The 24,809-nt window shown below is 45.5% G+C and overlaps 3 protein-coding genes across 3 annotated transcripts in view; 2 read left to right on the top strand and 1 right to left on the bottom strand.

Moving 5' to 3' along the window:
- Positions 1-20,304, top strand: part of iqgap2 (IQ motif containing GTPase activating protein 2) — a 44,196-nt gene extending 23,892 nt beyond the window's left edge. The window contains exons 15-38 of the mRNA XM_083672967.1: positions 42-205; positions 4,167-4,257; positions 4,805-4,972; positions 5,277-5,419; positions 5,605-5,775; positions 6,162-6,245; positions 6,620-6,691; positions 6,809-6,878; positions 7,133-7,341; positions 7,882-8,034; positions 8,328-8,491; positions 9,061-9,285; positions 9,639-9,779; positions 10,714-10,798; positions 11,366-11,598; positions 12,916-13,048; positions 14,195-14,297; positions 14,694-14,835; positions 15,900-15,987; positions 16,226-16,438; positions 16,740-16,900; positions 17,314-17,457; positions 19,027-19,135; positions 19,426-20,304. Of these exons, the coding sequence (XP_083529093.1) occupies positions 42-205; positions 4,167-4,257; positions 4,805-4,972; positions 5,277-5,419; positions 5,605-5,775; positions 6,162-6,245; positions 6,620-6,691; positions 6,809-6,878; positions 7,133-7,341; positions 7,882-8,034; positions 8,328-8,491; positions 9,061-9,285; positions 9,639-9,779; positions 10,714-10,798; positions 11,366-11,598; positions 12,916-13,048; positions 14,195-14,297; positions 14,694-14,835; positions 15,900-15,987; positions 16,226-16,438; positions 16,740-16,900; positions 17,314-17,457; positions 19,027-19,135; positions 19,426-19,539 (3,380 nt within the window). The 3' untranslated portion in view covers positions 19,540-20,304. The remainder of the gene's footprint in view (positions 1-41; positions 206-4,166; positions 4,258-4,804; positions 4,973-5,276; positions 5,420-5,604; positions 5,776-6,161; positions 6,246-6,619; positions 6,692-6,808; positions 6,879-7,132; positions 7,342-7,881; positions 8,035-8,327; positions 8,492-9,060; positions 9,286-9,638; positions 9,780-10,713; positions 10,799-11,365; positions 11,599-12,915; positions 13,049-14,194; positions 14,298-14,693; positions 14,836-15,899; positions 15,988-16,225; positions 16,439-16,739; positions 16,901-17,313; positions 17,458-19,026; positions 19,136-19,425) is intronic.
- Positions 983-3,049, bottom strand: f2rl2 (coagulation factor II (thrombin) receptor-like 2). The gene is made up of 2 exons (XM_083672978.1): positions 2,795-3,049; positions 983-2,340 (listed from the first exon to the last, which is right to left on the bottom strand). The coding sequence occupies exons 1-2, from the start codon at positions 2,856-2,858 to the stop codon at positions 1,316-1,318; spliced, it is 1,089 nt and encodes a 362-aa protein (XP_083529104.1). The 5' UTR covers positions 2,859-3,049; the 3' UTR covers positions 983-1,315.
- An 867-nt stretch (positions 20,305-21,171) lies between the features above and the next one.
- Positions 21,172-24,808, top strand: f2r (coagulation factor II (thrombin) receptor). Its single transcript, XM_083674067.1, has 2 exons — positions 21,172-21,310; positions 22,920-24,808. The coding sequence occupies exons 1-2, from the start codon at positions 21,226-21,228 to the stop codon at positions 24,119-24,121; spliced, it is 1,287 nt and encodes a 428-aa protein (XP_083530193.1). The 5' UTR covers positions 21,172-21,225; the 3' UTR covers positions 24,122-24,808.
- The last annotated feature ends 1 nt before the right edge of the window (position 24,809 follows it).

Here is a 24,809-nt window from a genome sequence, read left to right as displayed (position 1 = left end):
TCAGTTCACCGACTTTCCTGACTGAGTCACATCCCTTCCAGGCATCATAGCCATCGCTGAGATCAACGAGGCCCTGAACTCAGGAGACCCCGAGCAGACCCTGGCCGCCCTGCTCCTACCCACGGCCAAGCTACAGGGGGTGAACGCGGCCACAGCCAGACACTACCACGACGTCCTGCAGCACACCAAGCTTCTCCTCTGCAAGGTACTGGGGGACCTGGATGAAGACATTTACTGTAGTACACAGTCCTCTTTTGTCAATCACGGACTGTACAGTTTGCCTAAAATGAATTGAGCCTCAGGATTGAAAAGCAGAGTAGATGATTAGCATAGGAATGTTGATAAAAAAAAAAGATCACGATATTGATCATTCTACAGGTTGATTCCTGTGATTCTTATATAAGTTGAGGGCTGGGGCGTTCAGTGGCGTAGCCCACTAAGGTGCATACCATATGATCGGCCATCGACATATCCTGCATGTCATCCCTCCTCTCTCACCCATCCTTCCTGTCAATCTCTACTATCTCTATCCCAATAAAGCAGAAATGCCCTAAAAATATCTTTAAATATATTTATATTTATATTATATATATTTATTTATATTTATATTATATATATTTTAAAAATATATATATATAAGTTAAGGGCACTACACCATATCCACAGGAAAAAAAGGATTTGGTAGATATCTCTCAAGATAAGATGGCTCTCATATTTTCCATGCAATCTTTCTCAGGGGCTGAAAAGCACTACCTTCAGGCTATTGATCCCAGCTATGCACTGTTGAAGCATGTCTGTCAAGCACAACATTAGAAATGTATGAACCTGCCCTCCCCTCCATGTGACTCCAGTCCCTGTTATGTCATGTTGGTGAGGGAGCTCTGGAGCAGCCTCTCCCTTCTAGAAAGAGGAAAGCCCGATAGAATTGAATGAATTCATGTTATTATTAACATAAACTTTAACTATAAACTTCAGATGATATGGTAAGGTTTTTATATTTACAAATTGCAAACAAGACAAACAGTAATTGTCTGTTGTTACTGTAGCCCTCCGGTGGCTTTTCAGGGAATCCAATCCATGCAGAGATTGTTGACCATTGAAACAGTCTGAGAATACTGAATTTGTCCCACAGGAGAGAACGTGGGAATGTTATACTGCATTCAGAACTGTTCCTTGGCTTGTGTTCACAGCACATTCCGTCTCTGTTTTCAGTAGTCTGTTTGGTCCCTCTGTCTGGAATCCCCTGTAGTGTTCCAACAATAGAACTATAGAGCTGTACACAAACACAAACACAAACACGCAATAATCTTCAATCTCAAACCACAACTGTGGCCCTCTGAGGTTTCCTCTCGAGCGTGACGAAGCACAGCTTAGCCGCAGATGTCTTGCACATGAGCACGCACAGGAAAGGGTCCAAACAACTGTGGAAGCAGCACAGACACACAGCCGCGCTGTAGTACGGATACAGCCCGTCCCCCCCGCCGTAGTACAGCCTCATGTAGTGAGCGATATGGATCGTGCTGCTCGGAGCGAAACACACCACGAAGATGAGGAAGACCAGGGTGCTGATCCTGACGAAGGGCGTCCAGTCGCCCCCCGAGCGGCCCAGGTGGTGCAGCACCGCCACATGGGCACAGGCGCAGACCATGAAGGGCACCAGGAAGCCCAGGCAGACCAGTGCCAGTCTGTAGGGCACCAGTAAGGAGTGGGTGTCCTCCTCTAGTGGCAGCACGTCGTGGCAGGTCGTTACGCCGAAGCGCGGCAGGTGAAAGCTCTGCCTCACCAGGAGCTCAGGCACCACGGCCGCCCCGAACAGCGCCCACACACCCAGGCTGGCCCCCAGCGCCCAGGCCCTCTTGGGAAGCCTCCGGTAGAGGAACGGCCTCGCCACCGCCAGGTAACGCTTGAGGCTGACGCACGCTATGGCGTGGGCAGAGCAGTAGATGTTGCCGTAGAAGCAAGCGGTCGTCACGCGGCAGGCGGCCTCGCCGAACACCCAGTTGTTGCCGCTGAGGTGGTAGTGGACGCGCAGCGCCAGCGAGAGGAGGAGGAGGAGGTCGGAGAGCGCCAGGCTCAGGTAGAGCACGGCGGTGGAGAAAGACCGCGCCCGCGCCGTCAGAAAGGCCAGGATGTAGCCGTTGGCGGGGATGCCCACCGTCATGGCCAGGGTGTAGGCGAAGGGGACGACCCGGGTGCTGAGGACGCCTGTGGTGTACACCACCGCAGTGTCCTCCGGCCAAATGTCCAGCCAAGGGGTCAGGTACGTTGAGTTGGACTTGATCGACTTGCCGTTCAAGCTCCTTGGTCTGAATGTGGGGACGGCTGTCTTGTCGTTGTCCCCTGTTTGTGGTGAGATGAGGAGGAAGAAGAACATTTTAAGTATTTGGGTTTTTTTGTTTTGCCATTGAATACATGTTCACACATGAAGATTTCTTCTTTAAAAAGCAACCATACCTCTCTGGAGTAGGTTTGTCTACAGAAATGTCTTTTTGAAGTATGGGTCTGTTTTTGGTCTTAGATAATTCAGACAGGAATCTGGCCTATATGTCACGGGACAGACAATGTTCTTTCCTATCACTCTAAACTTCCTGACAAACATTTAAACAGAAAAATCTTGAAAAATCTAAGTCTTGTTTAGTTAGTTTTTTTTGTCGGGGGGGGGTCTGACTCAAATTAATCCACCTTGGAGCACTGTCAATAAGCACTTTCATCAATTAAAAAATAACAAATGTACTCTACAGTTGAGTTTCTTTTACTCTAAAGTCCTGTGGAAAAATACATACAGGTGACTTACCATCGTCCTGGAGTGTCTGCTCTGCCATCAGACAGAGCAGTATTCCAGTCAGTAGGCTAGCCATCTCTGTCTCTCTCTCTGTCGCTGGTGAGTTGTCAACTGGTAGTGCCACCTAGTCCGCCAGACCAGTGGTTCACATCATCCCATCATCCGTAGACTTACTGTAAATCCACGCCTCCACTAATCATCCACTAATCATCCACTGAACCCTGAAATGGTGCGTCTGTCCTCTCTCTCTCTCTCTCTCTCTCTCTCTCTCTGTGTATGTGCTGTGTGGCGTGTGTGTTTCCTGTCCAAGCTTGTATAGTGAATTCCTCCACCCTGCGTCAGACGCTGTCTCCTGCCTCACCGGAGAGGGAGGAGAGTGTCCTGATGATTTACAGCCTACTGTCCTCAGTGTGTTGTATTCCAGAGGGTTATTGTGTCACCCCCTACTTTAGGTTTATGAATGCTATGGCTTCTATATAAGTAGGTTTTCGAGTGTTTGTGAATTGTTCTCACAGTTTGGAGATCTTATCTCAGCGTGTTTGAGATGAGTAATGGTGCTGACGTAACGTGTCTGTGACACGGTGGATTGACGAAATCTGACTTGGGCAACATTGAACAGCCAGTCGTAGGATTTAGAAATGTTTGACTGACACATTTAGTTTGAAGTAAACACCATGTGTAATTTAAATGATTGAGAACAAAAGGTTAATAGCAATCTTTTACCATATTTTCTTTGTGTGTGTGTATGTGTTTTGTATGTAATTGTGCATGTCTATGGCTGAGGGCTTTACATTGTGAGATAGCATAAGGTACAGAATGGTTTATCAGGAATTCACTGGTCCTGAAAAAACAAGGTCTGTTTTATCTTGAATTCCGTCCTGCTGGCTCTGTGGTTGGGGATAAACACTTATGGCCCCCAAAGACCTCCAAAATTAGCCTGGGAAAGAAGAAATAAACTGGTTGGTGCTTTTTTGGAACTGTGTGTGTGTGTGTGTGTGTGTGTGTGTGTGTGTGTAAGGATGTTTTAGTTTGGTGGCAGCTAACAATCAGTGTTTGACATTTTCTCCCAAGGTCTTGCCTCCGGACTTAGAGGAAATGGTACACTGCTATTTGTGTTTGCTGCCTGTTTTTCTTAGCAGCTGTTATTGTGTTCTGGCTGTTGTTTTGCTGTATTGCATATGTTGTACATGTGCTGTGCGGCTTGTGCTCGAATACGATTATTTCTCGGATTTCAAGTTAGGATTAAAGAATAATGCATGATTAATGCACGGAGTGTCTATGTACAATAAGTATACAGTATCTGTTGGGTCTACCACTAAAGGGGTGTGTGTGTGTGTGTGTGTGTGTGTGTGTGTGTGTGTGTGTGTGTGTGTTCTGACTCCAGCGCTCAGGGGATGAGTCTGCTGTACTGTGGCTGGACCAGATCCAAGAAGGGATACACACAGCCAATCAGGATGAAGAGGAGGCTCTCACGTGTAAGCGCAGATTGGCCAATACTTACAAACACACCAACAACCCCACATCCCCTCAAACACAAGTTCTCGCACCCTTCTGAAACTGTCACTCACATACAGTACTGCTCACAACCAACCAACCACAAGCAATTTGTACTATTTATCAACCATACATACAGTACCAGTCAAAAGTTTGGACACACCTTGCCAAGAGTGTGCAAAGCTGTCATCAAAGCAAAAGGTGGCTACTTTGAAGAATCTAAAATATAAAACATATTCTGGTTTGTTTAACACTTTTTTTTGTTTACTACATAATTCCATATGTGTTCCTTCATAGTTTTGATGTCTTCAATATTAATCTACAATGTAGAAAATAATAAAAAAAATAAAGAAAAACCATTGAATGAGAAGGTGTGTCCAAACCTTTGACTGGTACTGTACTTGAGACACAAAAACACTTAACCTTTCATAGTACTGTGTCTGTCTGTGTCTACATAGTACACTTCACGGTCAAACACAGTGCTTACTGTAGGGGCTGTTTTTGTGTTCATCTCTCCTCCTGTGGCAGTGGCCGAGGTGGTGGCGGACATTAACAGAGAGGTGGAGCTGGGGGACTCCCAGAGCACACTGCAGGCCCTGCAGGTGCCCAGCGCGGGGCTGAGAGGGGTGCTGTCTGAATGTGCCGACACCTACCAGACAGAGCTGGCTCAGCAGCAGACCCTCAACGCTACCACAGGTGACTTACACGGGCTGACACCGTCTCACTAAGGGCGAGACACCCCAAACTCACAACAATCGAGACGACTCCTCCGTGGTCGAGGGCGGAATCTGAACATCGGATACGCTTTTGGAAGCCAAACGTTTTTGACGGCCTTCTACGAAGAAATTATGTCTTACAACACGCTTTGATGCGCTTACATTGATGACGATGAATGATTTCCTTAAAACAGTTCCCCTGACACAAACCAAGACGCTTGCCTTGTAATTGAGTGAGTAGTTGTCACAATTCTGTCAGTTAACCTTTCCTCCCCCTCCGACAGGCAACAGTGAGAGTGTGTGGGTGAAGCACAGCATCAAGGACATCTATGACTACTACTACAACCTGGAGAGCAGGAAAGGAACGTGGGAGGAACCGGAGGGCTTTGAGCACAACAGCAGCCAGCTACGCAAAGAGGAAATCCAGGTATGTACAGTATCAGTTAGATGTTTGATTCATGTACAGTACCTAATAAATAAATGTTTTATTGTCTTTACTTGGTTATTTGGCAGTAAGGATGGTTCTACTGATCAATCAATCATTGGGTTGTAGAGATACAGTACCAGTCAAAAGTTTGGACACACCTTCTCATTCAATGTTCTCTCCTTCAGAGTGTGGTCAGTGGAGTGACAGCAGAGTACAACAGGGAGCAGTTATGGTTGGCCAACGAGCACCTGGTGGCCCAGCTGCAGGCCCGGGTCAGAGGTTACCTGGTGAGGAGAGGCCACGCCCAGAGAATGGAATACCTACTGCAACAAGAGCCCCACGTGGTCCAACTACAGGTACTGCTGTGCTGGGCTGCTTTGGCACTGCTTTGCACTTTAACTTTAATGTTCCAACTGCAGGTGATGCTGTACTGTGTGCTATCTCTACAGGTGATGCACCTCAGGTACATACATGTATACCTCAGGTACATCTGCTGTGCTACTACCTCAGCTATACACTATACACCTGAAGGTGTGGTCTTATGATATTGAAGCACTTCTAACTATAGGCTTCTATAGAAAGGCAGACAGTCTAAACTGCAGGTGTCTGTGTTAATGCTTCTGAATGCTACAGTATCGTCAGAACACATCTGTTTGTAACAGTTGCTAATAAATGCAGAAATAATAGCAGTCGTGAGTTCTGGCCTTTTCTATAACAAGTTCTTCCGTATGTTTTTGCACAGGCTTCCTGGAAGGGGTACAAACAGAGGAAAATATACAACGGCCGGATGAATCTGCTACGAAACAACGTGGTTTCTGTCGTCAAGGTATTAGTTTGACATCAGGCTGCAAAGTCCCTGAAATGATGATGAAGTCTCTTTGCGATGTCTTCTCACACTCACTCTTAGGGCTCCATCTTCCTTGAGCAAATAGTGCAGAGAAGCGAGCAGAGTCGGCAATGATGACCGTAATATTTTTAATAAACGGCAGAGATGTAATCCAATAGTTGTTTTGAATACTGCTGCTGCAGCTCCTGATTGCGTTGTGTGCAATACATTTTGCATGTTGTTTACTTGCACTGAATTAAAATGGAGCTCATAGTGGAGAAAAACCAATAACCAGAAGATACGCTTCATTCAGTTTTGTGATTAAACAAAAGCCCCACAGCTAAGAGTTAGCGATGTTTCCCTCTTCTATCCAGATTCAGTCCTTGTTGAAGATGTGGACGGCCAAACGGAGATACTCCAAAAGACTCCAGTACTTCAGAGACCATGTAAGTAGCAAAAAATGATTTATGATTTTACCCCGATATCGTAAATCGCAAGTGATTTATTAATATCATTCATGTGTGAAATTGATTAGACCGTTGTCCCGCCTGTTCTGTCTTTAGGAGAGGGAGATAGTGAAGATCCAGGCCTTCCTGAAGGCTAACAAAGCCAGAGACGACTACAGGACACTCAGTGAGCAAACAATGCACCTCTCTTCTAGTCACATGGTTATGACCCTCCAATGCCACATTCATATTCCGGAGGCTTCAAACAGGAGAAAATGTTTGCCCTTTTTTGGAGATACTGAACATGGCCCTGTAATAGACCTCTAAGTGATGGTCCCTGATGACCATACAGTTCCTGTTTTGTGTCAGAATTACTGATCTGTCTGTCTGTCTGTGTCTGTCTGTGTCTGTGTCTCTGTCTGTGTCTGTGTCAACCCTCAGCCGGGGCCCAGGACCCTCCTCTGTCTGTGGTGCGCAAGTTTGTCCACCTGCTGGAGCAGAGCAGCCTGGACCTGCAGGAGGAACAGGAAGTGACACGGCTGAGGGAGGAGGTGGTCACCAAGATCCGCTCCAATCAGCAGATGGAGAAGGACCTGAACCTGATGGACATCAAGATCGGCCTGCTGGTGAAGAACAGGATCACCCTGCAGGTGACGCTTCAAGAGTTTAACTACATTTAGCGCAGTGTAATGCTGCGTCCCAACTCTCCACCCTTTACCCGGAAGTGGCCATTGTTCCCAGAAGTGGGCAATCCATGTGTGGGGGGAGAGTAGGAGCTCAAACCTTGAGTATGACCTAATACCACAAATTACTAATACCACTTCTCTGATGTCTACTGCTCTTTCCTAACTTCTCTTCTGGCTCTGCTGTATAATCATTATTATCTGGAATAACCTACCTCATGAGCTCAGGGTGTCACAATCCATAAACACTTTTAAAAGAAACCTCAAGACACACCTTTTTAGCTTAGCTTTCTCTTAACCCATTTGCACTTCTATTTTTGTTTTCTTTTTATAATCCATTATTATTTCTACTTCTATTCTATTCTCTATGTATATATGTATGTATGCTTGTATGTTCTGTACTTTCAATTTTACTGTTAAACACCTTGTATTGCAATTTTGTATGAAAGGCGCTATATAAATAAAGCTTGATTGATTGATTGATTGATTGATGGTCTGTGTCACCAGGACGTGGTGTCCCACAGTAAGAAGATGAAGACTAAGAAGAGCAAGATGAGTAAAGAGGAGCTGGCTGCGGGGGACAGGCAGGGCATCAAGGGCCTGAGCAAAGGCAAGAGGAGGAAACTAGAGGCCTACCAGCACCTCTTCTACCTGCTACAGGTGAGTTATACTGTACACACACACACACACACACACACACACACACACACACACACCTCTCCTCTCCTCTCCTCTCCCACTCTGGCATATGCTCTTACACATGAAGACGCACACATTCTCTCTCTCTCTGTCTCTCTCTCTCACTCACTCTCTCTCTCTCATTCTCTCTCTCTCTCTCTCTCTCACTCTCACTCACTCACTCACTCACTCACTAACTCGCTCACACACAGACAGAGACGCACACAAACACACACACACTTACCCTTACCCCTCTCTCCTCTCCCGCTCCCCAGACCAACCCCTCCTACCTGGCCAAGCTGATCTTCCAGATGCCCCAGAACAAGTCCACCAAGTTCATGGACACGGTGATCTTCACCCTGTACAACTACGCCTCCAACCAGAGAGAAGAATACCTACTGCTCAAACTCTTCAAGACCGCCTTGGAGGAGGAGATCAAGTGAGTGCTGCACATGAGCTGTCCCAAATCATATTTTCTGAATTCAGACTCCCCCAAGCCACTCCTGTATATCTGAAAAGATTAGACAGGTCTCTAAGGAATATGGTAACTGCTTCACTTTGCCTTGGGATAGGCTTAATGGAATTGGAAAACGTACTTGCCCTCTAGGACACTTCATTCTGTGACTATCGCAGAAAAACATAAGAGCACTCGGTTGCCTTGCACTAGTAATATATATATATATATATAAGTACCAGTCAAAAGTTTGGACACACCTTCTCATTCAATGGTTTTTCTTTATTTTTTTATTATTTTCTACATTGTCGATTAATATTGAAGACATCAAAACTATGAAGGAACACATATGGAATTATGTAGTAAACAAAAAAGTGTTAAACAAACCAGAATATGGTTTATATTTTAGATTCTTCAAAGTAGCCACCTTTTGCTTTGATGACAGCTTTGCACACTCTTGGCAAGGTGTATCCAAACTTTTGACTGGTCCTGTATATATATATACTAGTAAGTACCATGTTAGCACCAAACACTTTATCCTCTATCTCCAACAGGTCTAAGGTGGACCATGTCAAGGATATCGTGGCGGGCAACCCCACGGTCATCAAGATGGTGGTGAGCTTTAACCGCGGAGCGCGTGGTCACAACACCCTGCGACAGCTGCTGGCACCCGTGGTGAAGGAGATCATCGACGACAAGACTCTGGGCATCAACACCAACCCTGTGGACGTGTACAAGGCCTGGGTTAACCAGCTAGAGACCGCCACAGGAGAGGCTAGGTAGGCCTCTTAACCGTAGCACACAGCACAGCCATGTCCTTTGCACAATGCCTTGCACTAGTATTAAGTACCGTATTAGCACCAAACATGCATTCATGACAATTACATGCACATTTTCATTCTTGCAAGAATATTATTTCTGGATTAATTTTCCCGTTACAAATCTTAAATTTAGTCAAACTTGTGTCAATGTAGAACAGGTATACAAAGACTGTTTATTTTTTAAGTCAACATTCTTGGGAAGGGGAGTGGTTTACTGAAGGGGAGTGGTTTACTGAAGGGGAGTGGTTTACTGAAGGTGAGTTGATCCACTCATTGTGTGACCCTGATGTCCATCCTCCTCCTCCCCCCAGTAAGCTGCCCTATGAGGTGACCCCAGAGCAAGCTATGTCACATGAGGAAGTGCGTGCCAAGCTGGAGTTCTCCAATCAGACGCTGCGAACAGCCACAGACAAAGTGCTCAACTCTATCATATCATCACTGGACAACATCCCGTGAGTCTGGGGGGACGATGGGCCATGTTCTCAATAATACCTATCCCTTTCCCTACATTACCACTGATCTGACATGAGGACGTTGATGGAAGTAGAACCTTTGTTCACACCTATCCAGTTGTGTTACACATAATTGATAACCTCAAGGGAGGAATAATACATTTACAATGCAAAGTACTGTGTTAAAACAGGCCAGGAAAAAATCCAGTCGTAATAATATAATATAATATAATTATAATAATAATAATTCCGACTCCCTTCTGGGTGTTTATGGAAGGATAGACAAAACAACTTAGGAAGAGCAGTGATCTTTAAAACCTGGTTTGAAATAGTAATTAAAATAATTTAAAATACATAGATGTGTGTTTCCCTGGCACAATGGAATCAATGAAATAGAAAATGCAAATCCATCTGGCCCTCCAGGCAGGCTTAAGCAAATGCTCAACGTAGGTCTGGAAGCAATTCAATGGTACAGTATATAGCTACCCTAGATGAATTGAACCCCAGTCTGAAGTGGTCAGTCTGCTCCACTAGAGGGCAGTGTTGTTGTTTCATACACACCTCTCATGTTATAAAAACTGCTCTGCTAAAATACTACAAACGATGACTTGCTCCTTATTTCCTCGTAAATATGTTGCTGAGCACAAGCGAATAGTGATTTATCAGCTTGATTTGTCGGTAGGAGTCGATTGTCACCCTCTGAGTCACCATGAATCAAGTCATACTCACATTTACAGTGGAGTTGGTTAGGCCTTTGTTGAGTGAGATCCCTAAGTTTCCCGTTGATTGATTGTGCAATACTGTGTGAGCTTCCCGGCATCCCAATTACCATTGTTGCTCCCTTTCATGTGTGCATTAACTCACTGTTTCATATTTGGATATGAACGCATGTTGTGACTCGTGTCATTCCCATGGTGTTTTGTTTTGCATGTAGTTATGGCATGAGGTACATTGCGAAAGTCCTGAAGAACTGTCTACATGAAAAGTTTCCTGACGCTACAGAAGATGAGCTGTTGAAGGTAGAAGGCCTACAGTAGATGTGTCTCTTGTGCTTTCCATGGTCCCATGAGTCCTTATTGCTTGTGCTGTAGTCATATTTCTGTGTTTGATGTCAAAGATGTCCTTACCTGCCTTAGCTGTTCTGTTGACTCGCCTCCATTGATGCTTCTTATGTAGAACACACAGTAAAGTCCCCCTCAGGATCAACCAGCAACCAGCATCTGTGTTGTGGCTGTGTTTGTCTCCATATGGTGTCAGATACAGTGCCAGTCAAAAGTTTGGACACAGCTTCTCATTCAATGGTTTTTCTTTATTTTTTATTATTTTCTACATTGTAGATTAATATTGAAGGCATCAAAACTATGAAGGAACACATATGGAATTATGTAGTAAACAAAAAAAAAAGTTATACAAACCAGAATATGTTTCATATTTTAGATTCTTCAAAGTAGCCACCTTTTGCTTTGATGACAGCTTTGCACACTCTTGGCAAGGTGTGTCCAAACTTTTGACTGGTGCTGTATCTGGGTTCGTGCAGTGTTTGTATTGGCTCTGCCACTGGGACTAACTGAGGTTAACTCTGTCAGATTGTAGGGAACCTGCTGTACTACCGCTACATGAACCCGGCCATCGTTGCCCCGGACGGCTTCGACATCATCGACTTGTCTGCCGGCGGACAGCTCCACTCTGACCAGCGCCGCAACCTGGGCTCCGTGGCCAAGATGCTCCAGCACGCCGCTGCCAACAAGCTGTTTGAGGGCGAGAACGCCCACATGACCCCCATGAACAACTACATCTCTCAGACATACCAGAAGTTCAGGTGAGGGGAAAATAAATAAATAAATGAATAAATAAATAAATACAGATCTCTTACCAGAACTGTGAGGGGGAAATGACTGTCATGACTGCAGAGTCACTACCAATCTTCCGCCGTAGATTGAAGACCCATCTCTTCAGGCCACACCTTAACGGTCCCTCCTAAAGACCTCTTATACAAATATATTTGTTGTAAGTCGCTTTGGATAAAGTCGTTTGCTAAATGCCATAAATGTAAATACATAAATAAATACAGATCTCTTACCAGAACTGTGGGGGGGGGGAAAACTACTGCTAACACTCACACCCTGCTTCCAGATGTTCCACCCTTTTCCCTGAAGTGTGCACTACGGTACTCCCCTACATGCTTATACCAGTCATATGCCTTTAAATCTGTGTGGGGAAGTCATGTTATGGCAGTCATGTTATAGGGTTTTATTTTGGTTCCCAGAGCGTCAGTACTCCTGTAATAAAACAAAAGGAATGAGATAAGGAAAGATCAAGCCCTACATCAACACTTTCCTGTAGGGAGGGAGGGAGGGAGGGAGGTCAGGGCAGGATAAAGTTGACTTGGAGGTAAGAGGGGGAAAGAGGAAGTGTCTTTGTGTGAGATTGCAACATCAGCAAGGAGGATGGGGTGGTGTGTGGTGTGTGTGGTGTGTGTGGTGTGTGTGTGGTGTGTGTGTTTAAATTCCACAACCTCCACAGAGAAGAGAGAGGGGGACATGGGGGTTACGTTCTCAGAAGTGCCCATAATCTAGTCGACTCATCATTACTGGAAATCAGTGTGATAAGTGCCCAGCTACTGAAAATCAGTAGTGTGTTTTCAATTTTGGCTCCCAGAGCGTGAGTACCCCTGTAATAAAACAAAAGGGATGAGATAAGGAAAGATCAAGCCCTACATCAACACTTGCCTCTAGGGAGGGAGGGAGGGAGGGAGGTCAGGGCAGGATGAAGTTAACTTAAGAGGGAGGAAGAGGAAGTGTCTTTGTGTGAGAGTGCAACATCAGCAAGGAGGATGGGGTCATGTGGTGTGTGTGATGTGTGTGTGATGTGTGTGTGGTGTGTGTCTTTTTAAATTCCATCCCTCCACAGAGAAGAGAGAGGGGGACATGGGGTTAAGTTCCCAGAAGTGCCCATCATCGAGTCGACTCATCATGACTGGAAATCAGTGTGAACTTGTGCCCAGCTACTAAAATCACGACAGTAGTGTGTGTTTTCAATTAAGAAACGCGTAATGCATTTGCAACTGTTTTGGCTTTGAGGTTTTTTGTTAATTTGTGACAGCTGACAGCTATCCCGTACTCTTATTTTCTCCCAGGGTGTTTTTCCAGGCGGCGTGCGACGTTCCCGAGCCGGAAGAGAAGTTCAATGTGGATGAATACTCGGACATGGTGACCCTGAGCAAGCCCATCATCTATATCTCTATAGACGAGATCATCAACACCCACTCGGTAAGACCTGACCCAGGGCCCTCTCTCCCATTCCCACGTCTGGTCTGGTCTGGTCTGGTCTGGTCTGGTCTGGTCTGGTCTGGTCTGGTCTGGTCTGGTCTGGTCTGGATGCCAGATCTGATTCTGTTTCTGCTTTTGCTGTCATACTCCTCTTTTGACCCAGGAAAAGGGTTCTCTCTCTCTCTTCTTCCCCCCTCTCTGTCTTCTAGTCTCCCCCCCCCCCCCCCTCTCTCTCCAATTCTAGTCTTTCTCTCCACTCCTCTCCTGGGCATGGGAGTGGTGATAATGACAATCTGTTTAAAGCCAGACTGTATGAGGCCTCTGGAGCGTTTCCCTCTCTGCTCACCTCACCCCTGGGGCTCACACAAGCCATTAATATGACGGGCACCGTCCCTGTTGAAAGTTACGCTCAACTGCCGTCTTGCAGAGTTACAGATAATTTTAGGATTTCCTTTCTGCAGTGTATGATTAGGGGAAAAACGTACACACACAGACACATAGTAATGAATTCAGCAGGGGGGGGATTTCACATTTTCTCCAAAGTGAATTATTACGTAATACCTTTTATATTCTTGGAAATATATCCCCAGTGCGGATGACATGGCTCGAGGCAGGGATGACGGATAGAGGAGGGGAGAATCCATCCGAGCACAGCTGTGTCCATTGCCAGAGGAGAGGGGCCTGTGGTAGTCCTGTCTGTCTGCACATAGGGAGCAATGAAGATGGACTAGATGGTTTTACAACAGAGCATAATGAAGACTGATCACAATCTCTCTTATACGCGTGCGTGCGTGCGTCTCAAAGTAAATCCCTCCCAAAAATGCCCAAAATACACAAGGCCCTCTTCATCTCCTTGTACCTCTACTCCCCAGCCAGACAACAGAGAGAGAACAGTGTTTCAACACGCGTCATCTAACCCCAGATTGACCGTAGGAGGAGAATTGCATAGCTCGTCTTCTGAGATAATGTTATAATGGTACAGTAGGTGGGCACAAAGCTGTCACACCCCATCAGCCATACTTTACTTCATCTGATGACGAGGCCTGAGATGATGGTGGTTGAAATGTGTTTCCTGGTCAGGTCGGTTTGACCCTACTGGTTGTTAGATAATTCCTACTTCAATTCTGTGTTTTCACTGTTTCCTAGCTGGTGTTGGAGCACCTGGAGGCCATCTCCCCTGACCACAACGACCTGCTGCATGAGCTGCTGCAGGACCTGGGGGACGCTCCTGATGTGGAGGCGCTGCTCGGTACGACGCAGGTTCATTTATCCTCGTCTCCCACACGGCCCTGCCTCCCCCCTAACTCTCCCCTCGTTCTACACGCCATTCCTTAACCCTGATTTCCACCCCCTTTACCTTCTATAACCCTACTTACCCCGTGCTTCATTCATGAAGAAAAAAATGTAACATTAAGGAACGAAGAGATCCATTTACACTCTCTAAGTTGATTTACATTTGGTGTATGTAACAATAATTCGATAGAATAGTCATTACCTACGGTCTTAATTAAGATTAACTGTCCAATCGATGTGCCTGGAGCCGGCAGGAGCACTGTCTGCAATGCTTTTCTAACAGCGCTGCAAAGCCAGGACTGCAGAGGGACAACCTGGCTCCACCTGAGGATGTTGATGTTTCTCCCCTCAGGCGAAGGAGCTGTGGACCCCAACGACCCCAACAAGGGGAGCACCCTGAGCCAGCTGGCCAAGACGGAGATCTCCCTCACACTGACCAGCAAGTTTGAGCTCCTGGACGGAGACGACAAGGACACAAAGGGCCTGATGGTGAAGTAAGAATGAACATTAGAATGTTTTCTGTGTATTCCCCTTCCGTAGAGTAACCCTAGGTTACGATATGTATCAATGTGAAGGTGAAAGCCCCACTGGTGTACTGCTCTCTGTCCACCATCTTGATCTTTACATAGACTCTGCAATGTGAGTATTAGAATTTCTGACCACTCGTACACACACACACACACACACACAGTCATAGTAAGACACTAAACAGTGTGAGGTTTTGTCGTCTGCATTCTAAAGCGTATATAGGCAGAATTATCACTCTGAAAATGCTTTTGACGTCACGCTGCACAAGTAATCCTTTTGCAGAAACGTATAGGCCTGTTTCCCAGCAGCTATCAGTCAGTGGCAGGTCTGTGTGCTCTTTCCTGCCCCTCTATCTCCTCCAGCCCCAATAGGAAGAGGTTTGGTGGTCTGGGTTATCTGGCCCATAAAGACATGCCCATTTTAGCCCCAGTTATTACAGTTCCTTTGAAAAGATGGCCTCCTCCTCTGCTGATGTGTTAGTGCTAATATTTCCTTGTGTAGTTGGACACCTGGTCAGTTGTCTTATCCCCTGCGTTTCGCCCTCATGGCTAAAGCTAAGGTTTGGTAACTACAAGCTGACCTTCGACCTGTGCCTAAGGGCCACTCAGACAACTGTGTTGTTTTTCATCCCACTGTGACACCGGGACAGGAAACAGGAAGTATGATTTGAGTGGTGCAATTCCCCCTACTGTACAGCACAGTGATGTGTGGTGACGCGGGTGTCAGTTTCCTTTCCCCCAGGACCCAGTGCAGAGCAAAGGCCAGAGCTCACGACACTGGCAGTTATTTTCTAAATCAACAGCATGTCAAAAAAAGAATGGTTACTGCAACAGCTAGCCAAAAGAAGGAGAAGCCAAGGCCTGTGCTACATTGTGCTATACATTGTATAGCCTACATTGTATAGCCGCCATTCACCGATTCTGTTTTTAATCCCATATGTACGTTGTACTAAACTACACACAATAGCCTACATGTTAGCCCTGCCTTTAAATGTTGCGTGTCAAACGTGAGTCAATGCTGTTTGTCCCAGGACTAAGAAGCTGATCGTGGACGTAGTGAGGATCCAGCCTGGAGAGACTCTACCAGAGACCCTGGAGACCCCGGCCACTGCCCTCCAGGTGACCTCATCATCACGGCCCCCTTCATGACACACACACTGAGGGCAGATCAATAAGGATTAGAGATCATCAGCCGTCGAAGAGCCATCTACCACTGCGGACCGAGTCACTCTCATACACACTCACTCACACTTCCCTTTTTCTCTGAAAGTGCTTTTATAGTATCTGTGTTGTGTGTTACATGCTAACTTTCGTGTGTGTGTGTGTGCGTGTGTGTGTGTGTGTGTGTGTGTGTCAGGAGTCTGAGCATGCTAAGATTGTGGAGCAGCGTGCGGTGCAGGATGCCCAGACCCCAGAGGGTCTAAAGAGCAGCCAGGCAGTGTTTGAAGATAGGCAGCTGCCTCTGGAGCAGAAGAAGAGGAAGATCCTCAGGAACCTGCGCACACTGGAACAGGCTGGCCTCGTCAGCGCTAGCAACAAGTACCAGGACCTCATTAACGAAATATCCAAGGTGACACACACACACACACACACACGGACTCTCTCTCTCTCTCTCTACCTGCTGGGCTGGGCATTATTGGAGTTCCAGGAGGTCCATTTCCTCCAGGTGGACCCTGAAATGGTCATATTCCATCTGAGTATGAAAAACACACATAACAGGATAGCAATGAAACAATGATGGTTGGGGATTTCAGCATCTTAAATCTGTGTTGTCTGTGTATGTAGCTATGTAAATTGACTGATAAAGTGGTTTTGCCAACTTGTAAATATGGAAACTATTTAACCAATCACGTTCCATCTGCGATTGACAGGACATTCGTTACCAGAGACGCTACAGGCAGAGGAGAAAGGCTGAGTTAGTGAAGCTCCAACAGACGCTGAGTGCCCTCAACTCTAAAACGGCCTTCTACCAGGACCAGATTAACTACTACGACACCTACATCAAGACCTGCCTCGACAACCTCAACAGGAAGTGAGTGTCACCAAGCAAAGAAACACCATAGGTGCATCTCAATTGTCCAAAGTGGTTTCCTCCGCTGGTCCCCTCCTCTCCTTCACTATTCAGCTGTTGAGGTGCACCCTATGGCCTAGGTTGAATGCTTTTACAATGCATCCCTCGTCGATCCCATCCTTGAAATAGGCCAGAATCACTGGTCTGACCCTGCTTTCTTTGCATATGGCCTCTGGTGGTCATGCATGAAAGTGTGTGTGTGTGTGTGTGTGTGTGTGTGTGTGTGTGTGTGTGTGTGTGTGTGTGTGTGTGTGTGCGCGCGCGTGCGCGCGCGCGTGTGTACGCCCTGCCCTGCCTGTGTGATCGTTCCTGTGTATAACCTGCCCTGCCTGTGTGATCGTTCCTGTGTATAACCTGTGTGTGTGTGTCCACAGGAACTCGCGCAGGTCCATCAAGCTGGACAAGAAGGTAGAGGAGAAGGGGAGCAAGAAGGGGAAGCAGCCGTCTCTGAAGTACACAGCCGCCCGGCTACACGAGAAGGGAGTCGTCCTGGAGATAGAGGGGCTGCAGACCAACCAGTGAGTGCAGAGTGGGGGGGGGAGGGGGGTTATTTTCCTCAGCACAGACAGCAACAACGGTGAAAGACATCACAAATGCATCAAGACGTTACATAAAGGGCGTTCGTCACGGATGGCAGTTAGTTGTAGTGAGGCTTTAGCATCCTGCAGTGGTGTCACCCTCCAGAGGACTTAAACAGTGCTGTTTCCCCAGAATCACAACACACACTTTTTGGCTTTTGCGGTTCAGAGCTATTGTGTGGTTGGCATAGAGTACGAGGGTTGTGGAGGGTTGTGGTGAGGCATGGCGTCGGATCCCGGAGGGGGTCGACAAGGGTCTTGTTTCAAGTCAAGGCCTGGAGAGTCAACAATACATCCTTCCTTCCTCCTTCCCTTTGGGGGGTAATCTCTGATCTGATGTGATTAGGTCGGACTAGGCAAGGGTTTTGAACCTTAGCTTTAACCAATCGAGTCGTGATCAGGGATTGCTCCAGGGAATGGAGGGAGGAAGGATGCATTTTTAAAGTGTTGGGACGGGGCCAGTTTGCCTTTGATGAGTGGGAGCAGTGAGCTGAGTCAGCTCTTTGTGTCTGTGACCGGAAGGAAAAACCTCATTAAGGGACATTGTCTATTGAGATGTCCTCCTAACTCCCCTCTCTCACTTTTGCTCCACATCTCTCACTGAATACATTCATGGCCTTCGTCCCACTTTCTCACCTCTCTCTCTCTCTCTCTCTCTCTCTCTCTCTCCTCTCTCTCTCTCTCCTCTCTCTCTCTCTCTCTCTCTCTCTCTCTCTCTCTCTCCCTCTCTCTCTCTCTCCCTCTCTCTCTCGCCATCTCTGTGAGCACACGCTTCTGTCCTTCCTGTTTTGGTCAGCATGTCCCAGTTCCAGTGGCTCAGAGGACGGCCAAAGTCAGCTCCTGTGTGCATCTCACTGTTCTGTTGGAGTTACAGCAGAGGCCATGCTGGAGAGGAAATAGAAAGCTACATCCTCTTTAATACACAGCAGCTTTACAGCCCTCTCAAAGTACCTTTGTTTCATCCATGATGCTGTTTCTCACATCAGTTATAACTTGGCTTGAATGGTTTTGTTTTGTGGGTGGGTACAGTAGATACAGTAGACTTGCCATTGACTTAAAGGGATAGTTCACTTTTTTACAACAAAGTCAGACGGTTCCTTACCTTGAAAGTAGTCTATGAAACTGTAATCCATGGTTAAGAGTACTACTAACTACTAACATTTCTCTGGTTCATATGATATTATGGCGTGAAATCATCCTCAGCTTTCAATTGGCTGATTCATCCCGTTCTTCGACTGACTGCCCTGCCACGTACAATATGGCGTGCTGACAAGGGGTCAATATCGTAACATGATATCTGTTACAAGGTGCACATTTTATATCGCCAACTGCTACTTTCAAGGCTGCGTAGTCAATATATTGTACAACTTATATAATGGTTCACAATGACATGTCATGCCAAACAGAAGACAATAGTGGGACCAGAGTTGGTGACTATCCACTCATCTGCTTCCTGCACTGCCATTCTATCCATTCATTTATTACACCATGTTTTTGTCTTTTTCTTAGGTTCAAAAATGTCATGTTTGAAATCTCCCCCAGTGAGGAAGTTGCCGACTTTGAGGTGAAGGCCAAGTTTATGGGAGTCGAGATGGAAAAAGTCCAGCTCCATTTCCAGGTAATGGTTTTTAGAATTTGACCATCTCTAGGGGAACACTGAAAGCAAGCATCTCACAGTAGTAAGCAGTCTAAGGTCAAATAAAAAGGTGTTTGTCTCCACCTGTCCCAGTGGTAGATGAGCAGGTCCTTGCATTGCCTGGAGAAGCATGTACCATATCAATTTGCTGTGATCGTAATCTATGCAGACCTGTGTGACTCGAACGCAGACATACTGTTACCGTGCGGGCCCAACAGGTGACTGTGGCCCCTCCCTGACTCTCTCTCTGTGGCTCCTCCTCCTCTCTCTAGGACCTCCTCCAGCTGCAGTATGAGGGTGTGGCTGTCATGAAGATGTTCGACAAAGCCAAGATCAACGTCAACCTGCTCATTTTCCTCCTGAACAAGAAGTTCTATGGAAAATGAGGCATTGCACCCAAGATGGAGGGAACGAAAAAGGGGAGGAGGAGGAGGGCGTCTGCGCAAAAGAATTGTGCCTTCGGACAAAGCAATGTTTAAGGAACTGGGTTAGAGGGGGGGGGGGGTGTTAAGGGGTTAAAGCAACTTGTATGAGATATAGGAAGTTGAATGGTGAGTGATGTTGTTATGTCCACTGAATATGATTTATCACTTAGCATGTGGGTCCTCTGCACAGACACAGTGTTTGTTGTTATTCGATGCAGATTTAATCAGTCACTTAATATCAAAATTCAGTTCATAATGAAATGGGTATTTCTTGTATTGTCATGATATATCTGTCACTTTTGTTTGTTTGTTTGTTTTGTTTATGTTCAGTTTTCCACTGGATGATTGTACATGGAATACATTTTGTAAAATGTTCTTACAATGAAATTTACATTACTTATAAGTAAACACAACATTGTTATTGTCACTTGTACAATAACAATGTATGCTGTTTGCGAGGAATGGTGTACAATGCACTACTGCTTCATGGTCAGAATTGGATCTACAGTGGGATTTTCGAGATTCATCTCGCCAGCATGGATTTCCTGAAGTAGTTAACCAGTGCCTTTTTAATGTAGAAACATTGTAAAGCTGTGCATCTTTTAAATACTATAGATGAACATGTATTCATACTAGAGTGTCACTGCTTTTTAATATTGTATTGTCAATTATAAATTAATTTCAAATGTTTAAAAAAGGAGTCTAATAAACCACAGTTGTCTGTTTCACCGTCTACAAGTCTTTTTTTTTCTTCTACATGATACTGCATGTTATAACCCATCTCCATCAGTCACACGACAAATATTTTAGGTTTTCAAAATATTTCAGTTTCCTCATTCACCCCTCTTATTTATAAAGCATAGAAGAAAAAACAGTGTTAGTTAAAGATGCAATCTGTAACTCAAACAACAATGCAGTGGGTGAAACACACGTCAAGTTGTTGCAAACAGTCGCCCCGCAATTGAAGTTGCTCCGACCGAGTCTCGAACGCGCGACCTCTGACGTGTCTCCTGAAATACCCCACGCTATTGAAAAGCTAGAAATTCGACAGCAATGGTTGGGGTATTCGATCTTGAGGAGTGACTCCCTGCCACTTTTTTGGGGTAAACAGCTGAGGGATGGGGCTGGAGAAATGTACAGTCACCACACATTTAATAGACAGAGCTATGGATGCAACGATTGACCATCCATGAGATCAAAATTAGAGTTTTAACCATGTTTTAAAGCTATACATTGTTTGTTTACAATTGCATTTTCGGTTCTGAGGGGGTAAGACAGTTGATCTAAGCTCATGGGGCATTTATAAGTTATTCTTCAAGAATCAATGGCTATATCATTCATTTTAAAATTCCCAAAATGGATGCACCAATTACAATTGCCCCTTTAATGGAATGGATGTTATTGAAATCAGTGAAATAGGGTGGATGATGCACCTCTGCACTATGATGTTGCCCCCAGTTGACCAAGAACATTGCACGAGTCACTGCATAGAGAGTGGGCGAGGCTTTTTATAACCCCTCTGTAGAGAGACAGCCTTCTCAAAGACAGTTATGTCGATTCCTAAGCGCTGACTGTTTAATAATAGCTGTTTATCTTGGATTTATCTTGTAGCAATTTTAATATTCGTTGGACTTCATTTTGAGCTGCATGTGGATTTCAAATATGGTTTACTCGACAGTTGCGCTGTTGCCGTTACTTGCTCTCCAAATCTCGGCCTATGTGCCACAAAATGGTAAGTTGAACGTTTATTTATTCCCTTCCTTTTTGTTATATGTTGCAGATCAGTTGTACATTGAAATGATAGTGAGGACATGTTGAAGATGATAAATATTACCCTTCTCATGAGGCGCTAGCAGGAGAACGCACGTTTTACGCAACGCCTTTGGCACCATTCGGCATTACGCATATGCAGGATAAATGTTTTTGCTAATTATTCAATTAGTATCTCGAATGCAAAGTTGTAGTTTTTTCGTCGAGTTGAATAGTAGTGTTTTTGTTTTTTCGTCGAGTTGAATAAACGGGCATTCTTCAGAAGTTATGTTCAGAGGAAGACATGCGCGTTTGCGCGCGAATAGCCTCAGAGCTTCAGCTGGTGAACTGGACCAGACTACACGCAAATTAATTCCGATTATTACCGAAACTCAGAATTCCGTACAATTATCCAAGGAGGACATTTAATATGCAGTGAATACATTATATCCTCAACCAATTATTTACCCTTTGACTGAAATTACCACTGCTACATACGTATTGTTATAGGGGTCATTCTACAGAAATGGTGCAAATTGCGTCCTCGGTCAATAAAACAAGATTTAAAAGAGTTAAACGTCCAGAGTTTTTATACTTTTTGTTGCGGTAGTGACAGACTGTTATATTTTGTCTTATTATACATCATAAACTTAATACATATCCAGTTATTTAGCTGATCTATGAGTCTAAATACATTTTTGTTGTCCTTTTATTTATAGATCATTTGCATTGCGACACAATGATTCAGTATTGCTACTAGACTAATTGGCAGTTGCTGACAGAGCCAACAGTCACTTTCCATGTCCACTTTTTCTTGTCCTTCATGCAGTTTGCAGCTATACCAGCTGTGCATTTAACCACATCTTGATATGTTCCGGTATATGGTACAATATTACCATATTTCAAGCACTGTTTACATAACCGCAAACATGATGTTGTTGTAATACAAATACATTGGTGATAAATGTGATGTTAACATTTCAAGAGCATCAGTAGTTACAGTAGAAGAATATGACATTCTATCCATCACTAAGTTAAGGCTTTAAGTTAGTAGACGAAACGATGGGGATCTAATCTCAGAAAGTAAGACTTAATTGTTTTGAAATTCCCTAGGAAAATCATCATGTAATGTTGTAATCCTAATGAATTATTATTATTATTATTATTATTATTATTATTTTTTAAATCACCTGTAACATGAAGTGAAAAAGAAAGTTTTTTATCACCTTAAAGATTGTGTCTTTATTTATGTTTCTTCTCTGTGTTTCGGCTGTGAAAATTTAAGGGACTCTCTAAGAACTGTAGAAAACATAATATAAATTAATTACTCAAAAAGTGTTCTTTTAGCAGGGTAAGATACCTGATACATTGTTGATTAGATATGTGTTGGAAGATTCTGAGAATTGGAATGCAAATGTAGGTTTTTTTCATACCCCCAATTTTCACCATTTCTGTATACATGAAATTATACACCTGACTAAACCACAGCATTCAGTATAGACTAACTATTTAGCTCGTCAACTGTTATTGATTGTAGGAATACTTGCTCTGCATACAATTAGTAACTCATTATCCATAATTTGTCTCCCCAGAGTCAAAGCTCAACATCAGGACTTTCTCTGCGATCTTCCTGACTGTGACAGATGAGCCAATCGACTACCTGGGTCTGGACGTGCAGGAGGGCAGCGGCTCCGGCATGTACCAGCCGCCTGTGAAGAAGCCTGAACACGGCCCTCATGGCCACCACAAGCAACCCAAGCAGCACTACTTCCTCTCCGAGGAGGCCCGCGGCTTCCTCCAGGGTCGCCTGGCGACTGCCTTCGTCCCCACCGTCTACACCCTCGTCTTCATCATCAGCGTGCCCCTCAACCTGGTCGCCGTGGTGATGTTTGTGCGCTGCATCCGCCCGCGGAAGCCGGCCGTGATCTACATGCTCAACCTTGCCTGTGCCGACCTCCTCTTCGGCCTGCTCCTCCCATTCAGAATATCCTACCATTTCCACGGCAACAACTGGATCTACGGATCGTTCATGTGTCGCCTGGTCACGGCGGCGTTCTACTGCAACATGTACTGCTCTGTGCTGCTCATGATGTGCATCAGCATAGACCGCTTCCTAGCCGTGGTCTACCCCATGGACTCCCTGACGTGGCGTAGTCCGCAGACGGCCGCAGTGGTCTGCGGCGGGATGTGGCTGCTTGCCCTCGGAGGGGTGACCCCCCTTCTGGTCTCCAAGCAGACCATCCACCTCCCGGACTTGGGCATCACCACCTGCCACGACGTGCAGGACACACACAGGCTCCGCACCTACTACCTCTACTTCTTCCCCGTCTACTGCTCCATCTTCTTCTTCATCCCACTGATCTTCACCGCCGTCTGCTACGTGCGCATCATCCAGGCGCTGTCCGCCGCTAACGTGGAGAACCGCTCCAGGAAGACGCGGGCGGTGGTGATGGCGGCGACGGTGCTGGTGGTGTTCGTAGCCTGCTTCACCCCCACCAACATCATCCTCCTGGTGCACTACCTGCAGCTGGCCCACGGCCACAGCGACAGCTCCTACAAGGCCTACCTGCTCTCCATGTGCATTGGCAGCCTCAGCTGCTGCCTGGACCCGCTCATCTACTACTTCGGCTCGTCCCAGTGCCAGAGACAGGTGGCGTCCCTGCTGGGGTGCGGGGGGGCGGCTCAGCTTGGGGCGGAGAGCAGCCGCAGCTCGCAGACGGGCAGCACCATGGCCAGCAAGATGGAGAGCTTTCAGAGCGCTGTTGGGGGCCATTACAAGAAGCTGATGGCTTGAGATCTGGGGACTTATTAGGACTTGAAACAGACTCAGGCCCATTTCCAAATTGACCCCCCTAACACCCCCCCCCCCTAGGCAGTTGTGTAGACAGATTGGATAGGTATTATCAAGATGGGAGTATCTCCAGTCCATGTTGCCTGACAGGTCATTCTGACAGCCAACCAAGCCTATCCAATTCTTCATCCCCCAGAGGTTTGTGGGGAAGGGTATCTTTGAAATTGGCCGTAGGTTTACTGCGTCCAGTGGAGCTGGAGTTTCTTGTGCTTTCTTCAGCATAACATTATCCCAGTTTATTATTCATTGTTTACATCATAAGGTTGACAACCATATGTTAATACAATGAACAATTCTACATGCTTTGTTGCTGCAGAAAGCCATGCATCGATTATTACTGTGTGCACACTGCATGGCAATGTATATTGATATGTGCTCCATTTATACATTTTAATGCTTTAAAACATAATCCATATTGTCATGCAGTGTCTTCATACTTCAAACTATTTACAGTGTGACCAGGTTATACAGTACAGTATTGCATCTAATTTTGATCCCCTTATTTCAAGAGAACGACTTACAAAGCAATTGTTTGAATGTCTTTATTGGTGACATCACAGTCATATTTAGTTATATAATATGCCATAAACTGTTATTAATGTGTTCATTGGATTTAATAAGTAAAATTATT

Source organism: Argentina silus, assembly GCF_951799395.1.
Source record: "Argentina silus genome assembly, chromosome: 7".
In the NCBI taxonomy this organism is placed as follows: domain Eukaryota; kingdom Metazoa; phylum Chordata; class Actinopteri; order Argentiniformes; family Argentinidae; genus Argentina; species Argentina silus.
Note: the sequence above shows the minus strand (reverse complement) of the source record. Positions and strands in the feature narration are given on the sequence as shown.

Bases quoted from the DNA above. Each gene is read 5' to 3' on its own strand.
- f2rl2 (XM_083672978.1), bottom strand. From the start codon at position 2,858: ATGGCTAGCCTACTGACTGGAATACTGCTCTGTCTGATGGCAGAGCAG. The intron at 2,341-2,794 runs GTAAGTCACCTG...CACCACAAACAG, and splicing joins GCAGACACTCCAGGACGATG to GGGACAACGACAAGACAGCC.
- f2r (XM_083674067.1), top strand. From the start codon at position 21,226: ATGTGGATTTCAAATATGGTTTACTCGACAGTTGCGCTGTTGCCGTTA. The intron at 21,311-22,919 runs GTAAGTTGAACG...TTGTCTCCCCAG, and splicing joins GGCCTATGTGCCACAAAATG to AGTCAAAGCTCAACATCAGG.